At 39.0% G+C, this 20,148-nt stretch overlaps 2 protein-coding genes and 1 long non-coding RNA gene across 3 annotated transcripts in view; 2 read left to right on the top strand and 1 right to left on the bottom strand.

Annotated features, from left to right (window-relative positions):
* Positions 1-19,636, top strand: part of SIFR (SIFamide receptor) — a 44,543-nt gene extending 24,907 nt beyond the window's left edge. Inside the window, exons 2-3 of the mRNA XM_011646296.2 lie at positions 785-884; positions 12,081-19,636. Coding sequence (XP_011644598.1) covers positions 785-884; positions 12,081-12,864 — 884 coding nt within the window. The 3' untranslated portion in view covers positions 12,865-19,636. The remainder of the gene's footprint in view (positions 1-784; positions 885-12,080) is intronic.
* Positions 4,272-6,468, top strand: LOC105431842 (uncharacterized). The gene is made up of 2 exons (XM_011646294.3): positions 4,272-4,415; positions 5,790-6,468. The coding sequence occupies exons 1-2, from the start codon at positions 4,275-4,277 to the stop codon at positions 6,036-6,038; spliced, it is 390 nt and encodes a 129-aa protein (XP_011644596.2). The 5' UTR covers positions 4,272-4,274; the 3' UTR covers positions 6,039-6,468.
* LOC105431843 (uncharacterized) lies at positions 7,108-11,466 on the bottom strand. The gene is made up of 2 exons (XR_016137966.1): positions 9,775-11,466; positions 7,108-8,877 (listed from the first exon to the last, which is right to left on the bottom strand). It is a non-coding gene; the product is annotated as an uncharacterized LOC105431843 (long non-coding RNA).
* Positions 19,637-20,148: the final 512 nt, after the last annotated feature.

The following is a 20,148-nucleotide window of genomic DNA, read 5'->3' as shown; positions in this document are numbered from 1 at the left end:
TTGATACGCGTCGTTCCTTTTTCTTTCTCGCGAAAATAGGTCAGCTCGAATTCAGGGATTGTTCATAATTGTCCATCGTTCGGGGGTATTAGATTTTGCTCGAAAGTAACCACATTTCAAGAAAATAATTCTATTTGCGTTAAAACGAAAATAAATAAAGCGACGTGAACTTCTCCCGCGCTGAAATGCCCTGACTCATGCAATCAAGCTTATACTAATTATTTTCAAGTATAAATAATATCTTTCCTCTCTCTGCTCCATTATTCGTGTCGTCGGGTCAGCTTGTCAAATTGTCTTTAGGTAAACCGTTTTAAAGCATTTCAAACTGTTGGTATAGAAACGCTCGCAAATTCCCACTGTTAATTAGCTCGTGTAATTACAATTGAAACTTGCGAATGGAATCTCCCTGAACTTCTCTGAACGATCAATTTTTCCAAAGGCTAATTACACGCTATGTAAGATTGTACGCGTTGTAGAGAAGAGAACCCAATAAATGAACTCATAATTTTCACGATTATTCGTGTTTTTATTTTTTTTTTTATTTTTTTTCTCTTTTTTTTTTTTTTAGTTTGTCCGTAATGCGATACAAGTTAGTATCCTCGTCGAGTGCTCTTAGAGCTCCCTCGCGTTTGAGCTTCCTCGCTATTACGAGCAAGTTCGGCCCTCGTAAGCCGACCGCCCTCGCAGTAGTCCCTAAAAAGCCCTTCGACCGCCACTCGCCGCGGTCGCCCAAAGTTCCACAAGTGATACTCGAAACGATAAATTACGGACTTGTGTGTTTCAGCGTGGATCCTGGGACGGTTCATGTGCAAAGCGGTCGCTTATATACAGGGCGTCTCCGTGGCAGCCTCTGTCTACAGTCTGGTCGCGGTCTCCCTGGACAGGTACGTGCTACTCATTCGCCTTTTATATCCACGCAGGATAGATGTGTAGATGGGTGTGTAGATGGTGTGGACGTACGTAGGAAGATGCTCAACATGTATTCCATGAGCAAACGCGCGCGCGCGCGCGCGCGCATGGGTATGCTAATTCAAAGTCGATGTATCATTTAGACCGATCTTTTTTCCTCCCCTAAAACACCGAATCTTGAAACTGAGATTGATTTAAATTTAATAAATGAGCGGTTTGTCGAGCGGTGCATCGTTGTATATCGACACTGCCAGAATGAATTATTTGACAAGGCCCAATGGGTCTCCGTATGAGTAAACCTGTTATACGAGCCGGATAAATTAAGCCGGGAAATTAATTATCCGGATCGTATAATTATCCGGAAAGCTGATAAGCTATTGATGAATTCTTGCGCCATTTTTTTTATATGTTTATAGTAAGATTACTAAAATTATATACAAATCTGCCTCTATGTCTGATGAAATCTAATGTTTTTCTTGCGGCAGCAACTCGTAACGGGTTCCACCGTGACACATTTATTTCTCATCAGCAATGCAATGCGCTCATGGACAATAATTATACACTGCGGTGTAACGCACACATTATCGGAGTGTTTCCATTATGATATATCGATCGTAGGTAATGAACACACGTTATACTCGCACTCAAAATTTGTCATGTAATATATAATAGCGGTATTAATAGCGGGAACAATGTATATTTCAGCGTGTCCCGTGATATATTGTAACGCGTATCGCATCATTGGCGCTATCGTCATTACGTAAAAGTGGTATATTATTAACTGTCTCTCTCTCTCTCACCAACGCGTAATTTCACACAGAAACTTATTCCATATGAAAATCACGCGCGTTTGCATAAATTGACTTTTATATGCAAACGACACGGCATGCTCCTTACCGTGACACTCCCGTTTTACGAGAGAATAAAATGTAGTCCTTGTATCTCATTCATGGCGCAAATTATTACTATCTATTCGCGCAATGCCATAAAGATGCACCTGCTCGATTGAATGGTGCTCGCGCCAAAAGGACAGAGTGATGTATCTCCCGATGCAAAAGACCGGAATTAAGATTATCTCTAATCGAATATCGAAGAAAATTGGATGGAATGACCTGAAGAGGTGAAATTTATTAGGACACGTCTGAATTTTGGAAAAAAAAAAAAAAAAAAAAAACGTTCCGCTATCAATTTCACATTAGGAGACGAGAAACGAGGCTTTCACTACGAATGAATCCTACGAATGGTTTTATAGGATCTTCGGAAGCGATCGATCTTCTGGAAATTGCTTGGCGGAGTTGGAGAATTGTCTTTTCGCCTATCACGTGCGCAAATGGATTTTCCCACTTTTGTTGCGCGATTGACGATCAGGGGGTCAGGAACGTTTAAATACCTTTATCTCAAATCTCTGTCTCTTTATTCCTGTCTTGCGACAAAAAGTAGGGAAAATCTATAGACCTGTATTCTGACATAATTTTAAGAGACAAGTGCGCGTTGACTGAATCACGCGTCGAATTTGCAACGTCATTGCTACAGTTCTTCGCAAACAGCAATGCGAATTCTAAGCTACGCGCGCCCTTTTTATTTTTTGGCGAGATAAATTTCGCGGATGAGAGGAAATATTTGCCATTTGCGAGCAGCGTTATTTCCACTGGCCCATGAAGCTTTCAATAAGTCGGATAAAAGTCGGAGCTTCCGAAGCTGAAAATTCGGTGGGATCTTATTTTCGTTACGATTTCTCGTAGGAATTCACGATATATTCGGCGTTATGACATATCGCCGCATCTAAGATACGCACACACAAGCAAGCACGTTCCCTCTCGCTACGGATGATTAAGTCTCTATCTCCAGTTTTAGTTCTCTCTGTCATTGGAATCAAGGAATGCAAGGTGGAAGAGGATGGCTTAACGTCACTCATAATTTATCTAGGACGCTAACATCTGTTAGATAAATAAACATGCATTTGGTCTTTATATATCGTTTCGTGTCACGCCTACACGCACACCCACTCGAAAAAGACACTATGAGTCTCGGCTTGACCCGCGATATTCGATCGCACTTGTTATGCCGCCGTGCGTTTCGCGGCATTCGTAATCGGAGTCATAATACCGCGCCGCGTTATCCAATCTCGTGCTAATTTACGCAATACTTTTCATACATTGATAAAAGTTTGATTTCGCGTTCCGGAGAAGTGTCTCTCGTGACTCTCACCGCACCTTAGGATCCGTCGCTGTCGCGCGGATTAAACTCTGCTCTTCTCCTAATTTCAGACTCTCGAATGACAGGAACTATTCTAATCTCCGTGATTGCTCCGATCGTCGCGTTGAATTTCCAACATACGTCTCGGGCGAAGGTACGAAGAAATAAATAACTTAATTTCGGGAAGCACGACTCGATTCCAAAACCGGATCGTCATTTCGATTAAAAAAAAATTTAATGGCAAAAAAATATCAATATTTATTCGTGACGATTGGTATGGAGTATGAAGTACACATTCATACCTGTGTAGAAGATTGAACAATACAAGTCAAATATTAGCTAAGTCTCGTGAAATATATTATATAGAAGAGTTTGAATGACAAATAAAATATTTTAAATTTATATCTGTGAATATATTAATTTTTACAATAAAAAGTTTCATATAACTTCTCTAGGTAAAAACGTAATTAGAAGAAAGCATTAAATATTTTATGTAATTATTTCACGAAGCATTGACGCACGCATTATCTTGTTAATACATTATACTGATATTTGGCGATATTGATATATTTCCATAAGAAAAAAAATTTGAAATACGTTGTTTAACTAACATAAATTGAATTCCAATGAAAATCCATGAAATTATATTTCTCAGTTATAATTTTTGCGGAATTTTTGACGAATAAATTCCTCACTTCTTACAAAAGTGTCTAATGAAGAATGAAGCTCATTGCTAAATTCCATTTTATTTCTAAAAAAATGCTCTCGTGTCCATATCCAACGTGCGAAAAGGTACGAAAAGATCGAAGCCGCGGGTTTCGAGCTTGGTTGCATCTTTATGAAGCGAGTTTGCAGCCAGCGGTGAACACTAGCCGTACAATTTTTTCCCCACGCACACATACGCGAACACATTCACCCCACACACTCATACACTCGCGCTATTGTGCGTATTGCTTCGTATCAGGTATCGGTTCTGCTATGTACCGATACCTTACAACACGGAGTGTCTTAACCCAATTCTCGCGATCGACGCGAGGGGTTGAAAGCATTATTGGCGAACCGGTGGGACGTTCAAACGCGGAGACGATTGGTTCACGCGGCTACCCCACCATGCACCATGAGTGATCGGGCTGACTCAACTGACCGGCATATATCGTCATACAGATACCATGGATCACGTGAACAAATTTATGAAGATTTTTAAAAATCTCACGCGGTATATAAGACTCCCGAGTCGCCGAAACGGACACAAGCTGTCTTACTTCCGAGAAGTAATAAGCAATCCACAACCCATCAACATGTTCAAGCTGGTAAGCTAAGACAATTCCTCTAATTATAATCTCTAGATATGTTTTTATCTTTAGATATTCAAAGCTCTTTTTCCTCGATTACAATTACAAGACGGTCGAGCGAAACCGGGGACCGAGTCGCGATCGTTTCCCGGCTTGTTTGTCGATCGTTGTCGCTTCTGTCAACTCAACTTAGTGACTGACGTATACGACTGACGATCGATGAAATCGCGAATGACGTAAAAAGTACGCACACTATTGTGGGTAGAATAGAACGAGCGTCAATTGATTTTTCTGAAACGTAAATTTCACGCAAATACGCGGCAGTATTTCCGCTGACTGATTTTACGGGGACGTCGTCGCGATTACTGTTTCTGGGGGGTTTGTTCGGTTCGTCGCGAACGCAGTTTCCACGTCGGATCCGATCGCCATCGATCCACGAAAAGAGTCGTTACGGTGCGCGATATCGAGCGAGGAGATCCGAAGATGTATACGCTCCCAAAGATTTTACGCTTCTCGTTGGAGGCGCGTCGTTATCTTCGGGCTCCGAATCGAGAGCTTTCCTTTTCGTCCCTCTCGGCTCGGAATGAGGAGGCGTCTGTACATCCCGAGAGTAAACAGAGTCTCTAATACTCCGCGGCGGGAACTCCTTTCGCCTCTCGCGCCTCCTGATCGTGATCGATAAAGAGACTGGCTATCCCACGGTGTGCATATATGTAAACACGAGAAAAAAGATTCTCTCGGCCTCTCCCTCCGTTGACTCTCTCGCGTTTTGCTGTGACCTTTCCGCTTTTAGCATGCAAGCGCGTGCACGACACGACGACGAATTCGCCCTTACGCCCTTTCACCGGTCTCACGGCAACGGCAACCCGCGACCTCTCTTTTCGAGCGAAAATCTGTGCGAATGAAATCACTGAAGCATGCCGCCGCCGCCGCCAAAGCGGAATGTAGCTCGTGCGTTGCATTTTTTTAACGCAATTCTACCGATCGACCTCATGTTCTCTTGCGAAACGAAACATTTAATGAATCGTACGCACTCCGTCTTTAACAATCAATCGGAATAATGCGGTATCTACAATTTACATCGACGAGCGGAATGATCGGATAATTGTAAGAACGATTCCGCGGTGGATGACGTCGTTCGTGAATATTCGCCAATATTATCGAAATGGCAAATGGATTCGTAATAAATTTACCGTGCAATTTTACTTTACGTTTATTGATTTTCAATTTTTGACGAAACACACGTATAAAAATCGTATCGTACGCGAGACGAAAGGATTATTACGCGATTTTATAAGCTCATTATAAGACAATTTTTGGACGGACTGAAAGACCGTTAAAAAGAGCGATATGAGGCGGGGCTTTAAAGCGATCTTACAATCTTCTCTACAGGCTGTCTTCGCTGCCATCCTGGCTGTCGCCCTCGCCGCTCCCGGTGGTCTTACCGGTGTTGCCATCAGCCACGGCACTGGCCCGATCCTCGCCCCGGCTGTCATCTCTGCTGCCCCCGCGCTCTCACTCGGTGGTGCCCATGTGATTGCCCAGCCCATTGCCCCCGCTGTCCATACCCCTCCTGTCGTCACCAGAACTGTCTTGGCCGGCCACGGTCTCGGTCTTGGTCTCGGCCTCGTTCACGGTTAGATTAGAAGAATCAACGTAAACACAACCCACCACCACCGAGTCACGACGACGCAGCCTAGAAAACAAAAAGACATACACACTTTCCCGACTTCCTCGACCTCGTAATGCGGAAGAAAGACAGTAACTCGAAGAAAGACAACAAATTTTGTATGCTCGACTCTTCACTTCATCGTCATTCTCCACGCGTGAACCATCTGGCCCACAATCAAGCGCGGGGAAGCGAGACCCAAAAAGGAAAATGTCAGCGCGGACCGACCAGGACAACACAACACTCCGCGCGAGATCGGTCAATCTCTTTCTCCACATTTGTCTTTTCTTCGTGCTTCATCGACAAAATTTTCGGACTTTCACCTTGGATCATTTCCACCGTCATCCTGAACCCTACCCTCATTCATATGGAATTTTAATAAAATTTTAATTATAAATCTAACTCTGAGAGAGTCTTATTGTTTCCAAATCACCAAGCTAGTTTTATTATGAGGGAAGAAAAATAACGTTGCTAATAAAGATAACATCCTCGTTGGTCCTGCGAAAAGATTTTTATATCTTCCGTTCGCCATTCTGCATCTATCGACCTTATCGTCACGATATTTCTATACTGAATAATAGCAATTTTATGGAACATGTGTACATTATTAAGGGAGCGATAAAACTGGAGCGCGCGTATTTTTTTTTTTTGTTCTTTCGATAGAGGTACATATTATAGACATATCGAGCAGATATATGCTGCATCTCATTCTACATACAACTGTTATATGTTAACGTTATTCGCGATTTATAACTGCTGCAGAGTCTGCTACAGAGCTTTATTTTACGAGTGTCTCTGCGAATCATTCTCCAAATGATCTCTCTCCCTTCATCCTCCGTCCATCCCCTGGAAATATTTTTATTCGACATAACGCTCGCCCATTGCACTCGCAATGGGTTTGTCTTATCAACTGCCATATCGAATATTGCATCTTGAACGAAATATAGCAATATAGAGCGACAAAGAGTGCTGAATATCATTTTATAGCTTACATAAAATTGATACTGAGATCTGCTGGAAATTAAAGCAAAATGCAAAACGGCACGAAGTTGTTTGACTTGATTCTATTTTTTATTCGAACATAAATATTGACGTGTCTACTATACGTAATGCATTAACGCATTTCGTTCCAGACAAGGTTTCCATTTGTCTAATGCGTGACACATTCTTATTTTTGTTGATTTTTTATATGCTTTGGAAAAATAAACTTATTTTCGTTTTTATTTGTCTATAAAGTTCTTTTTTGATAAAAATTATTTTCACAATAAATTGTTTACCTTCATCATTTATAAATCATAAGTATATAAACAAAAATATTGAAAATTACATTTTTTGAGATAATATGAAATAAAAATAGAGGTGCATTTTCTTGCGAGGAATGTGATTAATTTTTTTTTTCTTTAAAATAAAATTAAAGGAAAAGTAGTAATAGAGTTGTATATGATATGGTTGTGCTTTATCACCGTAATATCTTTTATCAGAACCGTGTGTGTAATATATGTCAGTACACATTAGTATGCTGATATGTTTCTTACCTACATCTTACATAATAGATAAGATAAAGTTTCATAATTTCTTGCAGATTTGTATGCGTAATAAAGTTTCCGTTATGAATTGTGACTAATGAAAGAACATATTTAAATGTGACATATTTAAATTCACATAAATTTATGATGCGAGAAAAATAAGACTTTATATGAAGAACTAAAGAACTGAAGAATAAAGTAACTGACACTTTTTTTAAAATAAATGTAATAATTTAACAATAAAATTTATTTATGACAATTATTAAATAAATAAAATTTGCTATTTTTTAACGTTTTGAAAATTTTTATATTATTCCACTTATTTAACAATTTCTAATTTTTCATATGATAAAATTTTTTATGAATTTTTAATATCATGTTTCTTTTTTAATTTCTGGATTTCTCTATGTTTTTATATTATTATTTATTTTTTCATGTGTATACTTTCTAACGATAAGTTACAAAGAACTGAGGTTCATTAAGATTATAAATGATCCAAAATAAAGATTGAGGGAAGATAAATGTTTCTTCTGTTATAAGCATTTAATCTTGTTGCTTTACACTCTTTTCTCCACATCTGTTTCGTATTTGCTTCACATTATTTGTGCAGATCTGTTTATTGCGGCATAGCCCGTACCGCAGAGAATGCGAGACCAAAACTATCCTGAAAATGTATCGCTGACAGATAACGGGTTAAAACGGTATTACTTGTCCGCGAACAGCGCGATTATGCGGTATAATGCGTATTGTTTCATAAATTTTATCGGCGAACAAACCGACGGAATTGATGGTCCGTTCGATAGTCCGCGGAGTCTGCCAAAAGCTCGGAGACGAGAGGGTCCTCTTTCGCGAAGGAGAATTAACGGAGACATCGGCGAAGAAAGATGAGGGGGTGGGAATGGTGGGAGGAAGTGAGCGTCATAGTCGAGCACACTGCGGCGTTTTGCGACAAGAGCATATTTTATTTGGGGGATGTTCCGCGATACAGAATCATTTGGCGCGTTGCGGCGACTCGGGCGGACCACGGGATCGTTGGCGATTTTGCGAATAGCCCGAACCGACGTTAGTAACCGTAGGCCGAGCCCGGATGAATCCACCTGTAGCTGTTATAATACGCCAGAGGGACCGGATGGTACGGGTATACTTTTACGTAGGGCGCGGTGTAGATCACCGGATAAGGAGTCAGCAAGGGCGGCAGCGGGCCTGGTGCCGGGGACGGCAGCGGGCCTGGTTCCGGCATCGGGGCGCATGTAACCGCTACTACCGCAACAGCCATCACGAGGATCTGCGAAACAATAAGGCTGATTACGCTTTGAAAGCGGGACACGTCGCGAAAGATCGCGCGCCCGGTCTGCACTCCCCTCCCCGCACGTTTTCAATACGTACGACCACGGTTTTTATGGGCGTTATGAAAAATGTCGGGGGTGTGCTCGAGCGAGCGAGCGAGGCGCATTTAGCGTCATCGGCGACTTTGGCGACTCTCGATCTCGGCCCCGCTTTTTGCGATCGCGAGCTCGATATCACCTCGCTTCAATTAATCACCGAGACGATCGCACGTGCCAAGAACGAGAGCGCTGATCTCTTGTTTTTTTTTTTTTTTTTTTTTTCCTTTTTCCCCGCACCGATGGTCCGCGGGAATGGCGATTCCGTTTTTCTTTTTTCCTCCTGTGGTAATTCAATTATCTGCTCGCGTGGATTTCGCGAAAGTTTCGGAACGCGGAAACGTTTCCGCGATACTTCGATTTCGACGGTGTGCTTTAATTTAAACACAATAACGTTTTCCCGCTCGGAAAGCGTCCTTCCGTTTCGAGAAGGATTACATCTGGCTTGATCGATCGGACGATTTTACGCGCGCGAATTGGAATGTCTGAGTGTTTTTCGATTTGAGCGATTTCGACGAATTTATGAAGCGAGAGCCGACGCGTTTATTATAGCGAAATTGAGCGTTAGTCGTAAAACTTTCCACTCGTAAGCGCTGGGTTAGGACGTATCCCGATTGTTATATTAAACATCGAAGACCGATGTGTCTCGTAACAACGATATAAGATTTCAGCGATAAAATTCCGAATGTCTCGAAAATTTCACTGAACGCGACACACACTTACACTCCGCGAGTCAGTATTTAAGGAATCAAGTCGCGAAAGTGAGCGGAGGAAACGAACGCGCACACGAGGATACTTGCCGCCAGCTTGAACATGTTAAGCGTTTTATCAGCTTTATTCCCGTTAGCGAGCACGCAGGACAGCACTGATTGGATACTGCAATTGCAACTACGGGGAATCGATCCCTTTTATATAGAGATATACGTTTCCGGGATCATCATTACGAGCGCCCCACCGCGCGACCATAAGTGGCCTCGCGCGAGCGCGCCAGACTTCCGCGTTGGAGAATTCTTTTTTTTTTTCTTTTTCAACTTTTATCGCCGCCCGCGACTCCTCGTCGCTGAGTCGACACAAGACTCGGGGGAGTCTTTCGTTGTTTATACATGATACATATCGCGATAACCGCGACGTGTGCGGCATGTGCGCGCCACTCGGAAGTGACGCGCGCTCCGTGAGAACGCTCGAAGATTGGTATCGGCCGCATTGATTTATGGAAGGTCACGACGACAAGTATCTGAAGTTTATTCATTGAATCGAAGGCTGCGACGACGAAGACGCAGTGACGATGACGCCGGTGAGATAACGCGGAGAGAAGGGCGGCGCGCGGCCGTAACAAAGGCGAGGAAAATCCGCGAGTGCCGAGGCGAGCGCGGCAAAATGGCGACTTAATGAATTCGAAAGCTGTGCAGTTCTGCACGGGCGTCGGGCTCGAGAGAGAAACGTTCATTAATGGAAAATATTCGACGTTGGACGCGGGATGGCGGACCATTTAATTAATGAGGAAAAAGAAGCACCCCCTTTCGCGCGCCCCGCCGACGTCCCGCTTTTACGGCTTCTTTGCATGACAAAGACCCGCGCTTATCCTTCCGTGGCTTATCCTCTGCGCGGATCTCCACCGAATCTGAACGTGCTTCATCGCCATTAAGACTCCGAAGCGAAAGGATCGTCAATTGCTCTCGCTCCGCGACGCCGCGACGTCGTCGTCGTGATCGATGGTCCGCCTGCCCGTAGCGCTTCGAAGACGATTTATGTGAGTTGTATTCTGTGTTCTTACGCACGAGATGCAGGTGAATGCAATTTGCATTTGGCGTTTTGGCCGAATTGTCTTGCTCTTCTATATATCAATATCTTTTTCTCTTTGCTTAATATTTGCCAATATTATGGACCAAACGTCTCTTTTTGCAAATTTAATTCTCATTAGTTTCAAAAATAATTTAAAAAATTTTTGATTAACAATGACAATTAATATTATATTTATTTTTTTTACATTGTATTTACATGTATAATTTTGTGTTCACAAATGTTCACATTGAGATGTTCATTTCTCTAACTTGTAACTTGTTTCTGAAACGTGTCTATCCTTAAAAAAAAAAAAAATTTTTTTTTCATTTCCAATGAAAAAAAAAAACTTGTCTTAGAATGTTATAATAAATGATTACGTCGAGAGAGATCAGTTTAGTTGATATCGACGAAAACATGCTCCAATGAATTTTTTTGATAATGATCCGACTTGCCTTAAATAATCCGGACGCCAAGCGAGAATTCTTATGCCGCATAGAAAAGGTGTTCCTCGTATCTATTCTTACACATAGTGCTCGCGGCATGTCCGTCGAAGCGTAACGGGTGTGAGTGTCTTTCGAAAGAGCGAATGGACTATTTGTTAGCAATTCTATACGTAAGACCTAAAAATGGCGACGATCGTATGCGACAGGACCGCGATTTCTGTGCGCGTAGGCGCCCGGCTTAGCCGAACCTGTCCTGGTGGCCGTAAAATCCGCTATTCTGCATTCTTCGTGAAATAGTACAATAAATCAGAACTTATCTAATCCGTAGCTATTCTCTAAGTACAGCGAGATACAAGTTTATCGCTGACAAGATAGTTGCTAATAACTGGGAACCTTCGTTGTCTGATCAAAAGTTTCGTCCCCTTCTTATATCCTTCTGCGATAACTTAAGTTATAAAAAGTGAAGTGTTTTATATTGAACAGTTTATCCACTCTGACAATAAAATTGTAGCGAATCGTCGAGTGAAAAATATTTAGAGCATCAATATATACATTAAAAAATAAAAGTCTCAGTTATCGCTTGTATAAAAATAACTTTCTATTTGGAGCAGTTTTAGGTATCACAAAAATTCTCGATAATTATTTATTTAAGATACATAGATATTATTTCTAAAATTATTTCCGTTTTAAATATGTATTAAAATTATATAACTCTGAAATATCTTAAGCGGATTTTTATCAATTTAAAAATAAAGACAAAGATAGAAATCATTTATTTACGCGCTATTTCTTGAGCGCCTATTTAAATTCTTATCTTTAAGAAAGTTGATCGAAGAAAGTGATCGATAATAATTGACAACTTTTGTAACTTATTTTTTCAGGTTCTTGGCGATTTGGTGGCCGCTGAAGTGTCAGATCACGAAACGGCGGGCTCGCATGATGATCGTCGTGATCTGGTTTATAGCCCTGACGATGACGTCGCCCTGGTTGTTGTTTTTCGACTTGGTCTCCATCTACGACGACGATCCCGATGTGCGTATCTGCCTGGAAACGTGGCCGCATCCCGAGGACGGTTCGCTGTTCTTCCTGATTGGCAATCTAATCCTCTGCTACGTGCTGCCGATGATACTCATATCCCTTTGCTACATTCTCATCTGGATCAAGGTATGGCGCAGGCACATACCCACCGATACCAAGGACGCCCAGATGGAGAGGATACAGCAAAAGTCGAAAGTGAAGGTGGTCAAGATGTTGGTCGTCGTCGTGATACTCTTCGTTCTCTCATGGCTGCCTCTTTACGTAATCTTCGCCGTGATCAAGCTGGGCGGCGACGTGGCCGAGAGAGTGGACGAGATCCTGCCGATCGCCACTCCGATCGCCCAGTGGCTCGGCGCCAGCAACTCCTGCATAAATCCAATCCTCTATGCCTTCTTCAACAAAAAGTACCGGCGCGGCTTCATCGCCATCCTGAAGAGCGGCCAGTGCTGCGGCAAGCTCAGGTACTACGAGACCGTAGCGATGATGTCCTCCTCGACGAGCATGAGGAAATCCTCTTACTACGTCAACAACAACAATAACAACTCGTCGACGAGACGTGCCTGGCATGGGCCGCCGGTTCACCAGGATAGCAACGTTTCCTACATATTCAATCACACTGGCGTGTAATTTGTAGTCGTTAAGTCGAGGGTACCTCGCGAGGTGGTCTCGCTTTATTGTGCAGATTTGATATATATCCGGTTGGACGGTGGACAAATTGAAAGAGGACGCAGTGTGGCCTTTTGCATCTCGATCGGCCGCTCTAACGCACGGTCGAAGCTAAAATCTGGCCGAGATCAGCCAGTCCGAGAATTACGGATCATCCCTTGTTGTCGGATGATCAATACGATTGTTACTCGGGCCGGAAAGTCGCCAGTGGGAAGAGAAGAGCGGAAGGGAAGAAGAAGCCTTTCTCGACAGACCACGGAACGATCGTCGCCTTGCCATTTGTCCTTACGAAAGACGTCGTTGTTTGGATTTTGTCACAATATTAGCCACTGCGTACACTGCGTAATATAATAGTACCTAATTGTTAAGACGAGTTACACTGCTGCGAGCGCGCGATTGCGCGACCGTTCGCCCAACGACGAAGTAGCTTTCTAGGTGATCCAGGAGACGGGATTAACGCTTCAATGAACCTTAGAACCTCTTCTATGTTTGAAATATTTCTACGGTACGTTTGAACGAAGAGTATATATACATACATATATATAGTTAAGTCTACCAATTAAATGTAAAGCTGGATGAAGTTTGTTGTTACGATTGTACGGCGGTGCATGCACCCTCGCGTGTCGAGTACGTAATTAGCGCGACAACGGTGAGTGGTGATGATGTTGATGACTCGCGTGAGCGTAGGATACGGGTCGAGTTGTTGTATCTTGACGGTAGACATGACGGCACTTCCGCCATGACAAACAAATGACAGCCGCGCACGAGCCTCATCAGCGGGATACCTGTTGTAATTAAGAGGGGCAGAGGTCGAGCACCCTTTTAACACTAAGGCGTAAGGTTTGATTTCGGTCTATATCGATTCACGAACGGTCGTGAAACGGTCGGGCGGAACGAGACCATTGGAAAAATAAATAGTGTAAGATCCTGGCGTTATCTGCACACATGTATCCAGTATCGCATGCCGCAGTCTCATTCGTACACATTGAAACCACCAGTTGCACCAAAAATCGAGGAATTAGATAATGAGGGATTAGATAATACGAATCTATAGTGAGACAAATGGATACACGGTAATTTGCAGATTGTTGTTAGTAGTCAGTACTCTAGTTGTGAAAGGCAGTTTGTTTATATTTCTCAGATGAGGAAGTGTCGATCACAATTTCCTCCGCAAAACTACCAATCACGTCATCTCTGACATCACGTTTACTTCAGTTCTTCATCCTGTAAATTTATTCTATAGAACAGAATAAATTCATAGAACAGAATAAAAATAAATTAATTTCTATCTGTTAGTAATAATCAACTAATTAAATCTGCGTGATTTACATCACCGTCTGATATTTATCTCTAATGTTTAATTTTATTACCTTTTATTCTATAATAAATTTATTCTACGTAGTGCAAAATAAGAAAAAAATTAATTAGTAGTAATGAATTAATCAGACCTTTGTAAACACTGTCAACATAGTTTCCCATATTTAAAATTATAATCACTACACAAGATTGCATATATTTTCTTACCGAGACATTAACCGAAGATATCTATTTGTGATCCGCATAACGTCATTGCTCTCTATATCTACGGCTCGTGCCAAGAATATGAAAAAAAACTCACGATCATGTAAATGTATTATGTAAGGATGTTTAAAAGATGATTTCTTCTTTCCGACATTCTTTGAGAATTTTAAAAATATTTCTTGTACCATCGGGAAGCGACACTGGCCGAGTGATGATTTTGAAATAGGATATAATATATCTGTTATCACAAGCGTTTTTTTTTCATTCTTGTTCTTGATTAATTGACAAAACTTTTTCTTTGAGCTTACTTGTTCGCAGCGTTGCGTTTGCACAGCGAGATTTGTCGCCGGATCATTTGATGGCAATTCTTGCGGTCTTTTAAAATCACGACGTTTATCACGCGTTTGTCGCAACTCGTTACTTCACCGCACCGTTATCATCTATCGACGATAAAAAAAAAAAAATATTTTGTCCACCGCGGTCGATCAGATCGCGGATTTCCGCGCGCGTTGCGACGCGACAGAGAGTTATCCACTCGTTACATTTTAAGGGCCGAGATGATCGGCTTTTGCGTTTTTTTTTTCCACAGGGGAGCGGGATTTCTTTGAATCCTTATAGCTGTAAGATGATAACGCCATAAGCGAATTGCCGGATTTTATGATAGAGCAATTATTTTCATAAGGTTTTTATACGAGAGACGAGAACATGTAGGTTTAACTGCATGTGAATTATTACAAGGCCATCGAGTCTACTTCAATTCATATCCATTGGTGGCGATTAAGTGTAAACAATGATAATAAAATGGTATGAGAAGGGCAGAAGACACGCAAGACGTAAAATGCTTGGCAGCAGCAATTGGAGACACGTAACTGGAGGGACGTAAGAACAATCAGAATTTGTAATTGGTAGAATTTCTCGCTAGGTTCCAATTTTGATGCTATAGACACACACACACACACACACACACACACACACAATATGCGCGCGCGGGACGATTTCTAAATATAGATACAAATTGATGTAAAGTACATTTTGATGTCTGTAGCATCGGCAACTCACCGAAATTATGTTAATTTAATTGCAATAACCTAGCGATAACAACGAACAGTAACTATAAAATGGTACATGAAATGACGAATATGTGTAATGAAATAATCAGGAGGATGAGTATAATCCACGCATGTAAGTCTATCTGCTCCGTCTGCATGTACGTATTATATATGTATATCCATTGTTGCTATATTGTTATAAAATACACAGCGGCATATGCATTTGTACACGTTCCAGGTTTATCAATCCGTCAAAGATCTCTTTTATAGATTGTAAATTACTATTATCGATTTTCGTTGCACGCGCGGAGTACCTTCTGTACGCACACGCACTTGAAAGAAATTTTTTTTTTTGTAATTTTTAGAGACCTTCGTTCACGAGATTTGTGTTGCGCGAGGCAACTAACGAGAACGATGAACCTGCTGGTGAAAATTACATTTCCGTGTTCGATCATTTCCCTGAGAATCGCATTGAATAATTGTCTATATAATTGTGGTATTTAATTACGAGAAGTAACGAAGGCTTTAATTAGTGTGTGATGAGAAACTACGTTGCGTTGCGTTTGTAAATTAGATACATGCAAGGAGATGTTGTAATAAATAAATATAACAAGAGAAACATTTATAATAGAGCTACGTAAAGTGAATTTAAAATCCTGGTGCGTGTTGAATATTTAGATGTCGTTGCAATTCGATCTTGAGATTCGAATAATTCTACTTGAGATAAAGCGAATAGTCGAATAATTCGAGTACTTCGAATATCACATACTTTTTCAAAACAGTTGAATTATCGCCGTGTTTGTACTGATACCGTCACTATGCAGTGCATATATTTTCATATTTATTAGATTTATGATACTTCTGACCAATTTAACACAGATTTACTATTTGTACATACATATTTGAATAAACGAACGAGTAACGCAGGCTGTAACTTGATCTTCAGATACTTGAAATATTCAGCTATTTTTTTATCGCGTGAAGAAATCTCATGTTCAAGTTTATTCGAATTATCCGAATAACAGAATTACTCGAATATCTACAGCCCTTGCTCACGCTTAAGTTTTGTCACCTTACGAGGCACAATAAAAAAAAAGTTTATTAGACTAACAATATAAAACAAAATAATTAATTAATTTTATTTATAACAAAGACTTATAATTTTTTAAAAAATAATCTCCAAAGATATTAATCTTTAATAAGTTGTGTAAAAAAATGTAGAAAGATTGACATAATTAATGAATATTTTTCAGTTTCTATATTTGTATTATACTTTTTTATAGCTTTTGAAACGTATAATTATAATATTACTTTTATCGTTTATTTAAGAAATTTAGATTACAAATATGAAAAATAGAAAAAAAAAGAAATGTTAGCACAACAAAAAATTAATATCTTTAATCATTTATCAATCTACATTTAGAACTCGTTAGAAAGAAATTTTTTTCAGAAATTTTTCAGAAATATTTAAAAATTAAACAAATAACATGCCTTACGTTTCCTCTAAAAATCTGTTGATTTTGCACCTCGTACGATCGACAATTGAAATAGTTAAGACACCTTTTTTAGTGATTCTCGAAATACTGATGTTCAACGAGAATGAATTTGCCTTATCCACTTGGACGCTGATATGTTTCATCGTATTCCACTTCGTAATAGTACGCGTTCGGAAATTCATGATCTCGCCTTAATCGCGGTAAGAAATAAATCCTATTGTTAATGATATAACGCTTCCATCTGAACGGATTTATTAATTTAAAAATTTCCGAGAATAACCCGAGGACAAGATACATTAATGGCGTTTGCCACAGATTTTATCAAACGTAACTACGTTACAAGATACTGCGAGCTTATATCATACAACGTATCGCGTGTATCGCACATTTCTACTTAACGATCCCTACCATACGATCATTTTGTTCGATCGTTACGATAATTCAGACGTAAATTATGCATTTATAAGATCGAGCGTTCTAAAATAACGGTGTACTCAATAATTAATAATTTTATTAATGTTAATCCCAAACGTCGAAAAATATTTTATACATTTGATCAATTTTCAAGGCATTTAGGCGTTTAGATAGATGGAACTAACGATAATTTTGTAGAAATATAATTTACTTTAGCAATAGAAAAAGCTATTTCTTTCGTTTTGTTAATAAGATATACTGTAAGATCTCTTACACAATATGTTTGCCGATGTCATGAATCATTTACGGGATATTTTAAGATGAATTGAAGATATCGTCTAAAATTAATTCCCAGAGGCGACGGGAAAACTGCGTAGAGTATCGGTGCTTTAAAGGTTAATCCATCGTCGTGAGTCTATTTTTTCTGATAGCGCGTGAGATATGCGAGGGAAGGTAAACACGATAACGTGAACTAGCGTTTCTCTCGATAGACATAAGCATTCTGTTATACAGTTTTTTATAATCGTCCGCGAGACACTCCCTATTATATTCTTAGGTATAGTAATCTCGTGTCTTGAGCAGGACACGATACGGGATACGATAATTAAGTGTTTAATTAATAGGATGTATTTACGGTTATTGATGTGTGTGTGCATATATATATATATGTATATATATATATATTATTAGCGACGATTACGCATGAAGCAGCCAAGCGTGTTTAATTGCAATATTGGCAGAGTCGTGATACAAGCGAGATTTCCACGAGATATTGAAAGTGCATATCTGTTTATAGTTGTAAACCGATGCTTTTGCTAAACACCATCCAGACATCTTTTTGTTTTTTTGCAAAAACACTTAAAAACTTATAAAAATTTATGCAAAAACGTTTACATTATTTACTCGTTCACCATAATCATAAATTATTACGTTGATGCAAAAGAGAGGAAGGAGAGAGAGAGAGAGAGAGAGAGAGAGAGAGAGAGAGAGAGAGAGAGAGAGAGAGAGAGAGAGAGAGAGAGAGAGAGAAATTGTCGTATCTGTCAAATAAAGTTAAAAATAAAATTATGTAGATATTTTTATTAATCAATATAATCAGTTTATAATTAGTTTCAATATACTTCTCTTTACGTAAAAGGAGTTTTTTAAGTCTCATTTCCAGTCATTAGAAAAATTAAATTGTTTTAATTACTTTATTTGAAGTAGGATTTAATGTTTTTTTATAGTAGAATAAAAGTTTTTTTGCACTAATCTGATAATTACATGTTACATAGCATACACAACACAATACACACACCACACACACACACACACACACACACACACACACACACACACACACACACACACACACACCACCACACACACACAACCAAACTAGAATATCGCTTTTTGAAAACTTGCACACGTATTAGTGTCACGGTCAAATTGACACTTTTGTTGCACGCGTTTACTGAATAAAAATCAAATACTGGCGATCGACTTCGATTTAAGCTCACGCTTTATGAGACGACCGTAACATTAAATCTTCTAAGCTACGTAACATCGAACAATATGCCATCCTCTTTCCCTTCCGTTATTTTATTTTACTGATTTTACGGTTATGCGTTATATGGATAAGCGCGGCGTTATCTGTATAACAATGAAATAATAGAAACATACTAGAAGGTAAGAAAATTGCAAGTGAAATCGATAAGTGTTTAGCGTCGTATCAGAGTATGCATGTAATGTACCGAAACAAAAAAAAAATGTTACCGGTGTCGATGCCTCTTACCCATAATTTATTGACGAAAATAATAAAAAATACTTGCTGTTAAGACGAATACATAAATATCACGAACAATAGTTCTTATTTATTGTACGTTTAAATATATGTATATATATATATATATATATATATATACATATATTTAATATATAGATGGTATGAAAACACAGCCGATGATTTAGCGTTATCGTGTCTGTCAACCGAGACGCAAGTTCTCTGTCCCCACTGTTCATATATTAGCAATAAATTTTAATTTTCTTAACTTTGTCCAACATTTTATAGAGAATGCCATGATAACGCTAAATTGTATCCTATGTAGCTAAATTGTATCAAGTTGCGAGTATAAGTATACTTATTTTCTCAGAAAACAATACACTAAAATATTATATATTATATTATATATACTCATATGTATATATACACACATATATATATATATATATATATATATATATATAAATATAATAAAACATCTCCATTGTGTATATGTTTTTATGTAATCATTTCCCCAATTCTCATCCAGATTATTTAAACGTGTTATTAATTTAGAGAGATAAAGGTGAACATTTTATTTATAAATTTTTATTAAATAAAAAAATATAAGAAAAGTTAATTTAATAAAATTATTAAATTTTATCAAAATACAAAAATATATACCTAAAGATTAAATAAAATTAGGACATATTATATTATAAATTAAATAGATTTTAAATAAATATTAATTTTTATAATAAATTGTATATATATGTTTATTCTTTATCTATAGTTTTCATATATAAAATCACAATTGCTAAGTTTGAAATTAAATAATTATGTTGTAAAGAATAAATAGAGAATGAAATAAACATTACAGAAAAAAGCCATTATTTTTATTAATATATAATGCAAAAAGAATATACCTCATAAAATAATTTGTAAAAATAATATAATCGAAATAAAAAAGTAAAAAATTTTATACATATTCACAAAAAATTTAGAATATAAACTTTTGTAACAG

This window comes from Pogonomyrmex barbatus, unplaced genomic scaffold (genome assembly GCF_055798465.1).
Source record: "Pogonomyrmex barbatus isolate J1 unplaced genomic scaffold, ASM5579846v1 scaffold1, whole genome shotgun sequence".
In the NCBI taxonomy this organism is placed as follows: Eukaryota; Metazoa; Arthropoda; class Insecta; order Hymenoptera; family Formicidae; genus Pogonomyrmex; species Pogonomyrmex barbatus.
This window is presented reverse-complemented; position numbering and strand designations above follow the sequence as displayed.